This window comes from Leopardus geoffroyi, chromosome A1 (genome assembly GCF_018350155.1).
Source record: "Leopardus geoffroyi isolate Oge1 chromosome A1, O.geoffroyi_Oge1_pat1.0, whole genome shotgun sequence".
Taxonomy (NCBI): Eukaryota; Metazoa; Chordata; class Mammalia; order Carnivora; family Felidae; genus Leopardus; species Leopardus geoffroyi.
Genome location: NC_059326.1, coordinates 35,971,462 through 35,987,393, shown reverse-complemented (window position 1 = coordinate 35,987,393; position 15,932 = coordinate 35,971,462). Strand labels below are relative to the sequence as shown.

General features: G+C 36.1%; 1 protein-coding gene across 6 annotated transcripts in view; it reads left to right on the top strand.

Moving 5' to 3' along the window:
- Positions 1-15,932, top strand: part of DIAPH3 (diaphanous related formin 3) — a 510,352-nt gene that overhangs the window by 273,694 nt on the left and 220,726 nt on the right. For all 6 annotated transcript variants that reach the window (XM_045478449.1, XM_045478422.1, XM_045478414.1 and 3 more), the window contains one exon: positions 11,944-12,073. In XM_045478449.1, coding sequence (XP_045334405.1) covers positions 11,944-12,073 — 130 coding nt within the window. The remainder of the gene's footprint in view (positions 1-11,943; positions 12,074-15,932) is intronic.

Below are 15,932 nucleotides of genomic sequence, written 5' to 3'. Positions count from 1 at the left end.
TATAAGCTCAGGCTAACCAAAGTAGAATAAAGCTAACCAAAGCTGTGATGAGGAAGATCTTTGAAGAAGAAAAACAACACAGAACAAAAACCAGCCATTTCATTTCCTTTTTGATTGATGCCTCCACCAACTCCAGTGAGTGATTTCTTGAAATTGTGAACAGTTCTTCCTGTAGGACATTGACTCTCAACCAGGAGCGCCCTTTAAGAAATATTGATGTGTCAGCCCCACATTGGATCAATTACTTCAGCGTGTATGGATGTGGATCTTGATTAGTGGCTTCTTAGAGGTCTCCTGGATGATTTTAATGCACAAACTGAGCTGAGAATCATTTTGTCTTCTGCCCTACTTTATCCCAGAATGGAAAAATCTCTGGTTGGTGGTGTGGAACCAGCCAAGAAACAAACATACAAAAGCAAAACCCAACCAATACAAGAACAAAAACAAAAAAGAAAGCAGGTCTATGTCTTCACTTAAGAATGAGTGGTGAAAATATTTCCAAAAACTGCTTTTTTTTGTTTTTGTTGTTGTTGTTGTTGTTGTTGTTTTTTTTCATGCCGAGCTCAACACTACCCTGATAGTGAAGAAAAAGAGTGGGTAGAGTGTGAATCTCAGGCACACGGCAGAACTGAAAAAAGTTGATGGCCAGTGTCCTGAGTTATTCTTCAGGGCTCTACCTTGTACAGATAGAGTTTCAGTCATTATATAAAAAGCAGGAGACAAATAACTCTGCCTATCACCTGTTACACTCAGATCGGATCATACCGTGAAGCTTTTTGTGTGAAATTTTGCTTCTCCTATATCACCTTTTCATTCACTCTATGAAGTTATTTTGAAGAAAGACCTCTGCCAAACAAATCCACTGTTCCATCTACATTGTGTTTTAGAAGGATTTTAGAGAGGTTTTTATTCTTTATCGGATTGGCAAAATCACACCAGTGAATTTTGGCACCCTTTGAAAGTAAAGCAGTTTTTGGCCAAAGACTTGCAGATAACAAATGCCATTCTTATTTTACATCCAGCCAATTAAGTCACTGAAATGTTGACTTCCAAAGCAACGTGAAGCTCTCTAGGATTTTTAACCCCTTTGATTCATTCAGTAACACATTTAATCAATAGCATTTTCCAAGAAATATTTAATTGGGTTTACTAAATAATGTTTTTGATAAATTGTATTCATATTATCTTAGTTTTTTTTTCAACTATTAATCATTGTAAATTAGAAATATTCTTTGAGGCGCCTAGATGGCTTAGTCGGTTAAGCATCTGACTTCAGCTCAGGTCATGATCTCACAGGTCATGGGTTCGAGCCCCGCATCGGGCTCTGTGCTGACAGCTCAGAGCCTGGAGCCTGTTTCGGATTCTGTGTCTCCCTCTCTCTCTGACGCTCCCCCACTCGTGCTCTGTCTCCCTCTGTCTCAAAAATAAACATTAAAAAAAATTTTTTTTTAAAAGAAAAATTATTTTACTAGAATTAGAGTGGCTTTACTCATGATCAGCAGATACACTGCTTGTGTGCTATCATCTCACCATTTTCATGAAAAGCATTGCTAATCTATAAAATCTCCTTTCCCCCAAACACATAGTCTCAGAATTGGCCTTAACACCATGCTTATAGACAGGCCTCCTATCCTTTAGAGGGAGCACCCAAGAAGAACCTTACCAGTCATCTCTGCTTTACTCCAGTCTCCTGTTTTTGTGCATTTTCAAAATGAAAAATCAAAAATTGAATAAGATGCTCCATTCCTGATAGTCGAGGAAATTTATTGTTTACCTCTTCTTTGTCAATGGTTTGCATTGTTCTTGCATTTTTGGAATAGAGGCAAAATGTGCAGGATTATTATCTCCACAGTTAGACAATGGCATTTGTGAACATTTGTTCTTAGGTAGCAGAGGTGGGGAGTACAATGATAAAAATGGGTGTACACTAAAGCCAAAGACATTACAAGAAAGGAAAGTTATTGGCCAATATCTCTCATAAAAACATATGCAAAAATTCTTAGCAAAATGTTATAAGCCAAACCAATAATGTGTAAAAAAGAAATATATACTACAACCAAGCAGGATTTATTACAGGTGTGGGAGACTGGTTAAACATTTGAAAATCAGTTAATAGAATCCATTACATCTATAGGCCAAAGAAGAAAAATCATTTGATCATGTTAATATATGCAGAAAAAGCATTTGATAAAATCCAACAGACATTCATGTAAAAAACTCAAGAAACTAGAAATATAGAGGGGGACTTCCTCAAGTTGATAAAGAATATCTACAAAAACTACAGCTAGCATTGTACTTAATGGTAAGAAACCGAATGTTTTCCCTCTAACATCGGGCAAAGAAAAGGATGTCCCTGGTCAAAATTCTTTTTTTTTTTTTTTTTTTAGGTTTGTTTATTTACTTAGAGTGAGTGGGGGAGGGGCAGAGAGAGAGGGAGAGAGAGAATCTCAAGCAGAGTCCACACTGTCAGTATGGAGCCTGTTGTGGGGCTCAAACTTGTGAACCATGAAATCATGACCTGAGCTAAAATCTAGAGTCAGACGCTTAACCGACCGAGCCACTGAGCCACTCCCCTGGTACCCTTCTTATTCAGCATTGTATTGGAAGTCTTAGCTAATGCAGTAAGACAAGAAAACGAAATAGAAGTTGTATAGATTGAGAAGGAATAAATAAAAGTGTCTTTGTTCATAGGTGAAATGTTTGCCTGTGTAGAAAGCCCCACCAAATTGACCAAAACCAAAAAGAAAAAAGAAAAAAAATATATATACCTCTTGGAACTGGTAGGTGATTATAGCAAAGTTTCAGGATATGAAGTTGACATAAAAAAGTTAATCACTTTCCAAAAACCAGCAACGAAGAGCTGAACTTGAAAAACAATATCATTTATGTTAGTACACAAAAGAGTAGTGTTTAAAATATGTACAAGATTCTTATGAGAAAAACTATAAAACTTTGATGAAAAAGATCAAAAAAGAGCTAATAAAGAATTAGATATTCCATGTTAATGGAAAAGAATGTTCAATATTATTTAGATATTTCTTCTTCCCAACTTGATCTGTAGATTCCATGCAATCCTAATCAAAATCCCAGCAAGCTATTTTGTGAATATTGACAAACTGAATCTAAAGGCCATATGGGCATGTAAAAGACCCAGAAAAGCCAACACAACACTGAAGAGGAACGGAGTCGGAGGACTGATACTCCTGGACTTCAAGAATTACAAAGCTGCAATAATCAAAATATTCTTATATTGGTTAAAAAAAAAAAAAGTGGACAGATCAATGAGACAGAATAGAGAGCCCAGAAATAACTCCACCTAAATATAGTCAAATCTTTGACAAAGAAACAAAGGCAATCAATGGAGAAATAACAGCCTTTTTTTTTTTTTTTTAATTTTCTTTGAATGTTTGTTTATTTTTGAAGGAAAGACATAGCATGATCAGGGGAAGAGCAGTGAGAAAAGGAGACACAGAAAGCAAAGTGGCCTCTAGGCTCCACACTGTGAGCACAGAGCCCCATGTGGGGCTCAAACTCACAAACCGCAAGATCATAACCTGAGCTGAAGTCGGATGCTTAACCGACCGAGCCACCCAGGCATCCTGAAATAACAGTCTTTTGAAGAAGTGGTGCTGGAACAACTGCACATAAACATGCCGAAAACAAAACAAAAACAAAACAAAATAAAAACTGTATCTCCATACAGACCTCAGGCCTTTCATAAAAATTAATTCAAAATGGACATAGCCCTATATGTAAAATGCAAAGCTGTACAACTTTTAGAAGATAAGAGAAAATTCAGGTGACTTTAGTTTTGTCAATGACTTTTTAGATAGGGTACCAAAAGCATGATCCATGAAAGAAAAATAGTGAGAAGTTGGATTTCATCAAAATGGAAAACTCTGCAAAAACACTTTTAAGAGAGAAGATGGGAGTGCCTGTGTGGCTAAATCGGTTAAACCTCTGATTCTTGATTTCAGTTCAGGTCATAATCTCACGGTTCGTGAGGTGAAGCCCCATGTCGGGGTCCATGCTGGCAGCGTGGAGACTGCTTGGGATTTTCTGTTTTCCTCTCTCTCTTTCTTTCTGCCTCCTTCCCTCCCTCCCCCTCACTCTCTTCCTCCCTCCCAACGTCAAAATCAATAAACTTAAAAATATATAAAAAAGAAGACACACCACAGATGGGGAGAAAATCCTTGCAAAACGCATATCTAATAAAGGACTTCTCTCCAAAATATATAAATAACTCTTGAAATTCAACAAGAAAACAATTAAGAAATGGTCAAAAGACCTGACTGGACACATCAGCAAAGAAGATTTACAAATGGCAAATAAATATATGAGCAGATAGCCAACGTCATAGTCAGCAGAGAATTGCAAGCTGAAACAATGAGACAACGTACACATCTATTAGAATGGCTAAAATCTGAAACATTGGCAAGTTCAAATCCTGGCAAAAATGTAGTACAACAGGAAGAGAATGCAAAATGGTACATCTCTGTTGGAAGACTGTTGGGCAGTAACCAAGTTAAACATAAATTTAGAATTCAGTGATCACACTCTTACTTACTTTTAACGCCTTACTTATTCAAAGGCGTTGAAAACCTGTGCACAAATGTTTATAGCAGCTTTATTTGTAATTGCCAATATTTGGAAATAACTAAGATGTCCTTCAGTAGGTGAATGGATAAACAAACTGTGATGCCTCCGTACAATAGAATAGTATTCAGTGATAAAAATAAATGAACTCCCAAGCCAAGAGAAGATTTGGAGGAAGCTTAAATTCATGTTATTAAGTGAAAGAGGCCAATTTGAAAAGACTACATACTGGATGATTCCAAATATATGTATGACTCTTTGGAAGAGAGAAAATTATAGAAATGGTAAAAAGATCAGTGGTTGTCAGGGGTTGTGATGGAGAGAGAATACAGAAGATTTGAATAAGAGCACGGGGAGTTTGGGGATTGGGTGGGTGAAACTCTTCTGTATGATGGTATAATGGTAGATATATGATCTTCATTGTCAACCCCCCTACAACTGTAGAAGGCAGCGGATCTTAAGAATAATGTCATCAGTTGTGACAAATGTACCACAGCCATGTAAAATGTTACTAATAGGGAAATTTGGATGGAGGAGAGGGTATATGGGAGCTCTGTATTTTCTGCTCATTTTTTTTTTCTGTAAAGTTGAAACTGCTTTAAAAAAATAAAATCTAGGATTTAAAAAATAAAAGGTAGAACATTCAATTTAAAATTTATGTATTTGGTCCATTTATATTAATTAAAGAATACTGAGCTGTTTTAAATGTCTTGTGGATAAGGAGGCTATATAAATAAACAGAACATCGAACAATACAGTAGATAATGTAATAAGCGAAAATTTTTACTACAGTGCAAAAATTCTTTGAACTCTGCAGTTTTTGTAGTTGCTAAAATCCAAAAGAAATAAATTAAAAACATAATTCAGGGAAAGTGGGTGGGAGTAGGAAAGAAACTAGCTTATAATTATAGAAATCCACATTATATAAAGCATTTTCTTATTTAATATTTAAACTCTCATCATTTTAAAATGAAAACTACACAATGAATAGAAATTATTTTCATATATGAATATCACAATTTGTCTAATATATTTTTTTTTACCTAATATCATTTGATCTCTACTTTAAAATCATTTTGAAAGTTTTATTGTAGGTAGTAATAGTTATGGCAGTGACCTAAATGATGTTAAGCATCTTATTTTATTTAAATTAAGATTTTTATTTCCATTGTAGGGAGATAACCAATCTTTTCAAAAAAATTAATCAGCATGGTGATTATTTTTTTAATGCAGTTATACACATATCAAAAAACATTATTCATTATATAATTGTGGTTTTCACTAGTGAATTTCTCCTGGCACAATTGCCCTTCTTATCTAAGCAAATATGATATATTTTTTTTGATAGTATGTGTTTACACACCTATTTTCATGGGAATACCTTTAACTTCTATTTAGAGTTCCTGTTTCGTACGTTCACAAATTGCTTTATTCTGCATAGGATTTAAGATGGAATGTGATATTCGTACGTATACTTGTTCAAGTCTGTTAAAGGTTAAACTTAACAGCTGTCTTTTCATCTAAACGTATTCGAATAATATTTTGTCAGCACTAATCTATTAGCAATGTTGAAAGACTTGCTGTTTCAGTGATAAGATTTAGGTGACATTTTATTAAATTTACAGATACAACATTAGAAAGAATGGCATGCTCTCAGAACTAGAAATGACCTCAAGGTAGCAGGTGTCTGTTTTTAGAGGCTTTTCAGGCTAAAATTAGCAGGTTGTAGGGCTTCAGTATTTTAAATTGCATCTGTTCTTTTGTTGTCTTACCTGCCATTTTTGTCCACCGTGGTTTTGAGAAATTTGTTTATTTTGACACATAATAATCTAAAGATTTTTGTAGAGGAACTGTATTTTGTAGTAGTTAAGAACTTAGGATTCAAACAGACATGGGTTCAAACCTTGGGCTTATCAGATAGTAGTTATATGACCTGGTGTATGCTACATCATCTCTCAAGTCTTTTTTCTCCTCTTTAGTAGTGTGTATAATACTAGTTCCACCTAAAGATGTTTTGTGTTTTAAGCACTAAAATATATCCTTTTTGACTAGTTCTGGCCTCAGGGTAGGTGTCACATAAGAGCTACTGCTATGATAATATCGGTGGTATTTGTGTTAATGGCATTAATATTAATATTGCCGTTATTATTTATAATAAAAACTGATCATTAATATTATTTCTAATATTAATCATATTAATTGCCATACACAAGTTAGGGTCTTCTAGAATGTTCCTGGGGCAATTACAGATTCTCGTAATTTTGTCATTTTTATGGTGTTCAGCAATGTCTCCAACATCCGGGGCAGTAGTGCCGTTTTGATACAAACTTAGATAATAGAAGCATAATAATGGAAGTAGAGCTACTGATTTGGCAATACTCTTATGATTTAAGTATCATTAGTCAAAGAGTGTGGGACCTTTGGATTCTGAGGATCACCAAAAGGATACTCAGTTTTTATTTTAGGAATTTTTCTTGTGATTAAAACAATGGAATATTCTTTAAATGTCATCCGAATTTGTGCTGAATGGCTTAAAAATATTCCAAAACACTGCATTATAGCTACAAAGGAATTCTACTCCAGAGTGACAAGTAGGCCATGATTTATTACAGGATCTTCTTTTAACGTTATTTTGTCTGAAATGAACAGAGCAGTTGAAGAAACTCCATCCATCTTTGTGTTTATTTGACACCCATGCTGCATTAAATGTACCTCAAAGAAACAATATACAAATAAGAAATTCTACTTAACAGTGATGATTACTCATCAGCAAGATACATCTCTTGGCAATAAAACAAAAGGAAGCCTGTCAAGCAATGTCTGTTAAAATGTAAATAAAGCATAGTTTTTAAACCTAAATGAATTTTTAAAGCAAATATTTTAGCTTCATTTTCTTTCCAAGAGTTAGCGTTACAAAGTGTGCTCAAGTGAACTGTTCTTTCTCTCCAACAAAATTAGCACCATCCCCCCAGCTTTCCTTATTCTTCTAGTTCAGTTGCTGATTATATATGATAGGAGTAATTAGTGGAAATAAAATGTGCCCCTTTTGTTCATGTTTATCAAAAAGTGAAAAAAAAATTGAGCAAGTGCGTAAAAAGACTTTGATAAATATTTTGTGCATTTATGCTTCTGGGAGGTGCCCTTTTTTATCCTTTTTTATAAAGTGACATGGGGGAGAAGTAGAGGAGGGAATAGAGTAATTGATGCAGGAAGAATAACTTTGTGTACTTTTTCCTGAGAACGTTAGGACCTGAATGAAGATTCTCCACCCTGGAATTTAAAGCCACATAGCAGTTTGTAAATGAGACACCATATGTTATCAACAAACAGTTGCCATCTTTGTTTCTTATCTAAACTTATCATTTATTAGGTTTAATTTCAAATTTATTTACTTGGGAATTTTATTTTATTTTTTTGGTCTTACGAATGTTAAATACAGATTCTAAAAGGATGGGAGAATTTTGCTTCCATTTACTATTCAGTGGACATACTTTTGAATATTAGACTGTTGCCAATACGCTACCTGCTAAGCAGTTGATGTTTTCAGTAATATAGCCAGAATAACACTCTGCCCCATAAATTACTGTCTAGCTCTGTGATGGTCTCTGAACAACTTGAATTTTTGTTTGACTTGTATACTTAACATTTACTAAACTGGTAGATGCTATAAACTATATTCTAGAATTCTAATTCTGAATTTTTATTGCTCGTGAATAAAGATCCAGATTGATCTCATTGGTTGTTGTTAGATCACAGAGATTTCTTCATACATTTAATCCTTGCAGTGGCTGGCTAGTTGCATCATACATAGTACTTACTGGAAAGCTCTTTGAGGGCTTTGCAAATTACAGAGGTAGATGGTGCTTGTGCTAATCAACATTCTACACAGGCCGTGTATCTAGTTTCACAGGAAAGGAACATGGTTGAAGGGGAGGGGTGTAACCGGCAGCAGTGGGGAGCTGAGAGTCCACAGAAGGGATGCTGTTCCCAAGGCAGTCATTGCTGCCAGGGGGGAGGGAGAGAGAAGAGTTTATTATTAAGGTGTTTTAAAAAACAAAAACAAAAGACAGCTTTTATGCTAAGTCTTGGTTGTACAAGAGAAAAATTATTTATGAAACTTTGCTACTTTTACTCTGTCCTTATCCATTAACCATGATAGTGTGAAGGAAATTACGGATTGAAAGGTAATTTAATAAATCCGATTGGCATTCTCAGTATATGTGAAAACAAACTGAAAGATTCTAACAGCCGTTAGCATGCAAAAATAACTTGTGAACTGAGATTACAACTAGGTTAATTCATTTTTATTCTAGTATTTTTTTTAACTTTATTTATTTTGAGAGAGAAAGAGAGAACGAGGGGGGAGGAGGGCAGAGACGGAAGAAGAGAGAGAATCCCAAGCAGGCTCTGCACAGTGTCAGCATAAAGCCCAACAGAGGGCTCAATCTTAGGAACCATGAGATCATGACCTGCGTCGAAATCAAGAGTCGGATGCTTAACCGACTGAGCCACCCAGGCGCCCCTATTTTAGTATTTTTAAAATTAGATTTCGTTATGTCTATCAACACTTGAGTCTGCTATAATGTATACTTAATATTTTTGGAGTGGAAAGCGAATTTGGAGTCTCTTTTTTCTGTCCAGTCCCATATTCTTATTTTATCTGTGTGAAAACTGAACTCTAGTAACTTACCAGTGACCATGTAACTAGTTAAAGGCACTGTTTAGCATTACCAGGTCATCCACACATTTAGTGGCAATTAATCTAGCTAGTTAGTCAAGTCCTTTTTTGAGGTATGCTTTTTAAAATACTCGGATGTTGTGGTTTATGTTCCTTTTAAAAAAGGTATCAAATAATGGATTGTGTCCTATCAGTCAGTTATTAAGGTGCCATACTTAAGGAATCATACTTTTGATTTGCGTGTTGAAAGGCCAGTGTAGCATTTAAATCTATCACAAGTAATCATGAAACTCAGGTTGTGTGGGAGGGTAGCTCTGTATTTCCAGGAATAAGATATTTTTGTACTAATAAGTAATGTGTTTGAACATTTGTGATGGTAGAGTTTATCTCTCCTAATTCCACTATCAGATATTAACAGTTGTTTGATACTTGTCTGATAATGATATGATATTTAGTGATGCAGGGTTTTTAAAAAATTACATACACACCCACCCCCATTTGAACTGTTGGAAAGGCAGCAAGGAAACAGGGCTGACCACAACTAGGTATACCAAGAATTTCCAGCTCCAAATGAACTCTTTGTACAAAAGAAATGACTTTCCCCCTTTCATATGTATCTGCTCTGAATAATTACTCAATTATAGGGAACACCACCAGATGACATATTTGCTTTCTATTCACCCTCAACACCCCCATCCCCAGTTACTACACAAAACCTGAGCTGGCTTCCATTTATTTTTTATGTTTTTCGCATCATTACTTCTCCCTTCTGGTTGCATGCCTTGGCCACTTCAGATTAGAATTGTCTACTCTAGTCTTCTCTTCAAGCCTCTGTCCAGCTTCCTTTCATTCTGTGTACTGGTTTGCATTCATTTGATCAACTGTTTAGCTTTGGGGGCTGAGGGCTCACAAACTGGTGACCTAGTCCAGTATGTCCCTCTGAGTTCTAGCCAGACATGCTCAAGAGTTTATCCACCCTCGAGGGAGAGAAAATTGGTTCTTTGGAAGCAAAAGTATCTTGCTGTTTTTATGTGCAAAGCATAGATGTACATACAGTACATAAACAGTTACCCAGTATACCGATGATTTAAAAATTTCGTAAGTGCACGCAATTAAGAAAAAATGCCTAAAGATGCTCCTTAGCCAGCAATAATGAATGACAAAAAAAGGTTGAGAAGCATTGTTTTACACCTGTATCAGTCTACATCCTTGTTGGGCATTTTTACTTGGATGTCACTTAAAAACTTTAAACTCAACCTGGCCAAAACTGAAACTGGTCTCTCTTTGCCCACCCCACCTACATTTGTTTGTCTGTCTTTCCACTTATTCCAATTAATGGCACCGCCTGGGTTTCCATGCCCCCTCCATCCTGTTATCTCCATCCCCAAGGCACTGCCTCTGCTCAGGCCTTCTTTCCCTGACTGAATTATTGTTACAGCATTTTAAAGTTATTCATCCTGCTTCTGTTCTTACCTTTGCTTTTCGTCTTTCATCCACACTGCACTAGAGGGAACTTTCTAACTGCAGGTCTGGTCATCTCTTACCCAATTTAAAAACTCCCAATTCTGGGGCGCCTGGGTGGCTCAGTTGGTTAAGCATCCAAATTCAGCTCAGGTTCCAAATTGATCTCATCTTTCGTGGGTTGGAGCCCTGCATCAGGCTCCGTGCTGACAGCTAGGAGCCTGGAGCCTGCTTCAGATTCTGTCTTCTTTTCTCTCTGCCCCTCCCCTCTTGTGCTTGTGCTCTCTCTCAAAATTAAATAAAGATTAAAAATAAGTTAATTAATTAAAAAATACCCCCCCCCCAATTCTTAAGGATCAAAATCTTCTTTCCTTTGCATGGCATACATTTCCTCCTGTTTTCTGGTCTTTTCTGATCTTCCCAGATTTATATCTTTCTATGCTATCATCCTCCTCAACACACACTTTTATTTTGGAGTCATTCAGACTCCTCAAATGTGTCATTTTCTTCTTCATCTATGGCCTTTTTAAAATGCTGTTCCATCTGCTTGTGATACTGCACTTTTGAATTTTCTTCCTCCCTTCCTAATCCCATACAACTTCCTGTCTACCAGTGTTCAGTTCAGATGTCCTGTCCTCTTAGGCATACTTTGTGATTATTCTTAGTATACTCTTTGTCACACCAGGGTAAAGTGTGTGTGTGTGTGTGTGTGTGTGTGTGTATGTATGTATGTAGGTATGTATGTATTCCCCCCCCCCCCCCGCCCAGTAAACAGCTTCTTGAGAAACTCTGTGTCTTATTTGTTATTGTATCTCCAACTCCTGCAAGTATCTAGTAGGCATTCCATAAATATGTGCCAAATTAAAACAAAGAAACTAACGCCTGGGGTTGTTTTAAGTACTACTATTATATAGACTTTCAGGTTACACTGCTGTCCTAAGTATTTATCATACATTTGCTGCATAATAAATTGCATAATAGATTAGATTAAACTTATACTTTCTTTCCAACAAACGTTAATGACGTTACTTAAACCAATTCATAAAGTGTAGCTTTCAAGTATTTAAACCTTTGCAATTCAAAAACAGAATTAACTAATTTTACAATTGACTTAGCTTTTACCTATAAAATGTAGTATTAATGTAATATAAATAGGCAGATTATCAAAATATTTTTTACTGTTTTTTTCTCCCTCTCATCCTATTTAGCTAAAGGACACGAAATCCGCAGATCAGAAAACAACACTACTTCATTTTCTGGTGGAAATGTGTGAAGAGAAGTACCCTGATATCCTGACTTTTGTGGATGATTTGGAACATTTAGACAAAGCTAGTAAAGGTTTGTGATTTTATAGAAAACATTTCACTGCTTTGGATCTTCAGTTAGTACGCAAAGACCGAACATAGTGCCTTTTATTTGAATATACTTGCTACTTTGCCACAGTGATTTACTACTGAGTATGTCATTTTAAAAATAGAACGTCATAAGACATTTATTTTATGAGTTATCATTATTGGAACTATGAGTTTAATGGTTTTATATTAGAAAATGAGGCCTGAATTAAAAAATACATTATTTTGTAGTTTATACCTTATGAGTTCCTACCAGCCCCACCCTCTACTGCCCCCCCCCCCCCCCCCCCCCCCCCCGCCACCGCTGTTGCTGTTAAGATGCTTCCTTGGTTCAGTGTCATTCACTTGGGGACAATTGTGTATCTGGGCCAAGCCCCAGTAATCAGTGGCCCCAGTTAGCTTAGCCTAAGTTCTGAATCTATCTCTATCCACATTGAAGGGACAGACTGCATACTTTGTCCTAGCAGAGAAAATTCCATGCAGTCCTTTCTAATACCCAGATAGCTAACCTGCTTCTGGTCCTTACTGGACTTAGATCAGGTTGCAAAGGGTCATGAGAGGATAGGACCTGGTATTAATAGTTGGTTATAATATGATTTGAATGCGATTTTTTGATCACTTAAAGAATCTAGTTTTTATTTATATATCATTGATTTTGTGGAAAACATTTTACATGCTTCAACAACCAGTTTATGAATACACATTTGTACGAATACATACATATACGTACATCCTTTTTTGTAAGACAACTCATTTGAAGTGATGGGATATCGTTATTCTCACTGTGTTGAGTCCTGGTCATTAGAAATGTCAGACTATTTTTGTAATCAGTTTATTCCCTTCTTAAAATTGGAATTTGCCAACTTAAGGATACTTGTTTTTCCCCTATATCTTAGTAAATACTTCTTCTTAAACAAACAAACAAACAAAAATCACTTTTATCATTTTCTACTCCCTTTAAATAGTTTCCTGAGATGTAGGTTTCTTTAAAGTATCTATCTCATGCAAGCTTTTTGAGGGTGGGAGGGGGTTAGAAATAATTAGTCTGGATTTTTAAGACCCAAAGTAAACTTTTCACTTTATTTTTTGATCTTGCATGTGAATATAACAATACTGAAATTACTTACTTTGCCCTTGTGCTACCTTAGAATGTCCTTGGTATAAGAAGATAATGACCAAGTATATATGCATGCATTTAAATGGAATTTAAGAAGGGAAGATAATCAAATTATTTTCTCATATAAAACAATGAGATGGGGCACCTGGGTGGCGCAGTCGGTTAAGCGTCCGACTTCAGCCAGGTCAAGATCTCGCGGTCTGTGAGTTCGAGCCCCGCGTCGGGCTCTGGGCTGATGGCTCAGAGCCTGGAGCCTGTTTCCGATTCTGTGTCTCCCTCTCTCTCTGCCCCTCCCCCGTTCATGCTCTGTCTCTCTCTGTCCCAAAAATAAATAAACGTTGAAAAAAAAAATTAAAAAAAAAAACAAAAAACAATGAGATAGGGCAACAGGGCACAGAGGAAAAAAATATTAAAAATAACTCTAAGTGGTTGATTTATTAATTCAAGAAAGTAATTTCTCTAAAATGGGATTTCTGAAATTTTGGGATAAAATGTAAGTAAACAGGCTGAAAGAGAATTGAAAGTGGATGTTCTTGATGAATGGTAAGCATGATAAGTTAAAGAGAAATAGATGAAAAAGTTATGCATAATGCCTTGAAGTATAGAGAAAGTTCTTTTTCTGGAGAAAATAAAGCTGAGTAGTTGATACATTATATCAATGTTAGGTCTTTGGCAAGAATTAAATCCATGCAAGCATGTTCTGATAATAACAGTTTGCATGTCTGACCACTTCTCCATCTTTCCTCCTGGTTCTAAAACTGAACAGTAAGTTGGAACATACTTCTGTTTCAGATGTACTTTTTAGGACAGAGTTTATTTTCTACCAGTTTTGCTCTAAATTAAGTTTTTAAAATGGCATTTATCTATTTTGACTCATTTGATTGTACTTGAAATTCTCTATAAATATTTTAATATTTTGCTTTTGAAAACTATTTAAATTTGATAAGGGCTTACAGAGTTGTAACTCGGTAATTAGATTCTTTTGTTTGTTTTCTTTTTTGGTGTTTCTGTGGGGGCATTCTAGAGCCTTGGATGCTTCTCATTTCCATCTGTTAGAGCGGAGGCGTGCATATGTGTGTAGGTCAGCAGACAGTGTGAATGCATTTCACTGGGAGCAGCCAACTTGATGTTTGAAATAGAAAAACCATCACTGAGATAGATATATATAGATACCGATATAGATATGGATGTAGATATTATATAGTATAGGTGATTGTTGAGCATAATTTCTTTGTGTGATTATATTATTCGATTAATGAATGAGAATTTATGGGAATGAACATGAGTTTTGGATGAAATGAGTCTACATTTGCTTTGGAAAATTTCAGTGATTTTATATTATATATCATCACTTAAAAGTTTCCATATTTGAAGTCTCCTCAGTGAGCTATCACATGAATTAAAAAGTACCTTTGTTTTTGAGACATAACAAATCCTGGCCATTAAGTCCTCGTGGATCAGCAGGGGGATCTTTCATTGCAACTAATGAGCTTACCCGTATGACAATTTTCAAAAATCTACTTCATTAGGGCTGCTTCTTTTCTAAGAGATAATGGCTTACAGCTTTTCTGTTGTATTTCACTGAAAATATTTTGGGTTATTATTGTATTTCTATATACCATTGCAATATTTCTTTTTTTTCCCCCTCCTGGACTTTTAAGATTGAATACATTGTCTCTTATCGAAACAGTTGAAGTTTAATGGACTCTAATCTGTGAAGGTTCTATTGATTATTTCACAAGAACCTGCTTCATTATTAAATTGGAATGGTATTTTATTAATGAGTAGAAAATATGACAAAACTCTGTGGGTTGGGGGAGTGTTTTCAGGTAAAACCAAGGTCAGTTTATAGTGTCACCTTGTTCAGCCCTGTCTCTTTTAGGGTTCTCATACCTCTGCCATATATCTCTCTTCTTCCCTAGGTAGTCTAAATTCCAGAAATGCCGTGTAAGTCCAGTCTGTAACTCACATATTCATTTGATAAGCCTGTGTTGTATGATTGCTCAGTGTCAGAGACGGTGCACTTGCTGCTGGCCCAAGGTTTGGTGTCTGTGTCTTGGTGGAACCCAGGCTCCCTCATTGGCTCCCGGCTCCTGTTCCACTGGTTCCTCTTAGATTCTCAATACCCTTCACTTCCACCTCCTGTTCGATGCAGCTTCTAAGTATTGCCATTGTTACAAGCCTAATACTGAGCCCCACTATGCATAAAATACGGCTCTTAATTCCTACAGCCTTAACTTCTTCTCCCCAAATGTTATTTACTTGAGAAAATCCTTTTTAGTACCTTTTCTTTTGATTTCCTTTTTCTCATTCACCTTGCCTCTCTTCAGCCTTCAGCATGCCAACTGAAAGCCGTGTGGTGGATTTTAAGTTAAATTTCTGGAAAGGGGCAGCTGTGGCCTACAATGTTGCCTAGCTCTCTCCTTTATCGAGTAACTTAGAGTAAATGTCACCTTCCCTCTGGTGCTTTTTCCTGGTCGTTCCTGGGAGCCTCCCCTAAGTTTCAGCATGCTCTACTCTTTCCTTATGCATAAATACATACGTTTTCCAGAAAAATCTTAGACCTTATTTAAGAACTAGGAGTCCAGCCTGGAGACTGTTGCTGGAGCTTTTGGAGATGGAATTAGCTTCTAGAGAAAGGGCAGCCTTCAGTGAATTGTCAGAGTGGATTTAATGGTTGCCCACTTCTAATGTTTTTCACTTTTTTCCATTTCCATGTGTTTAGCTT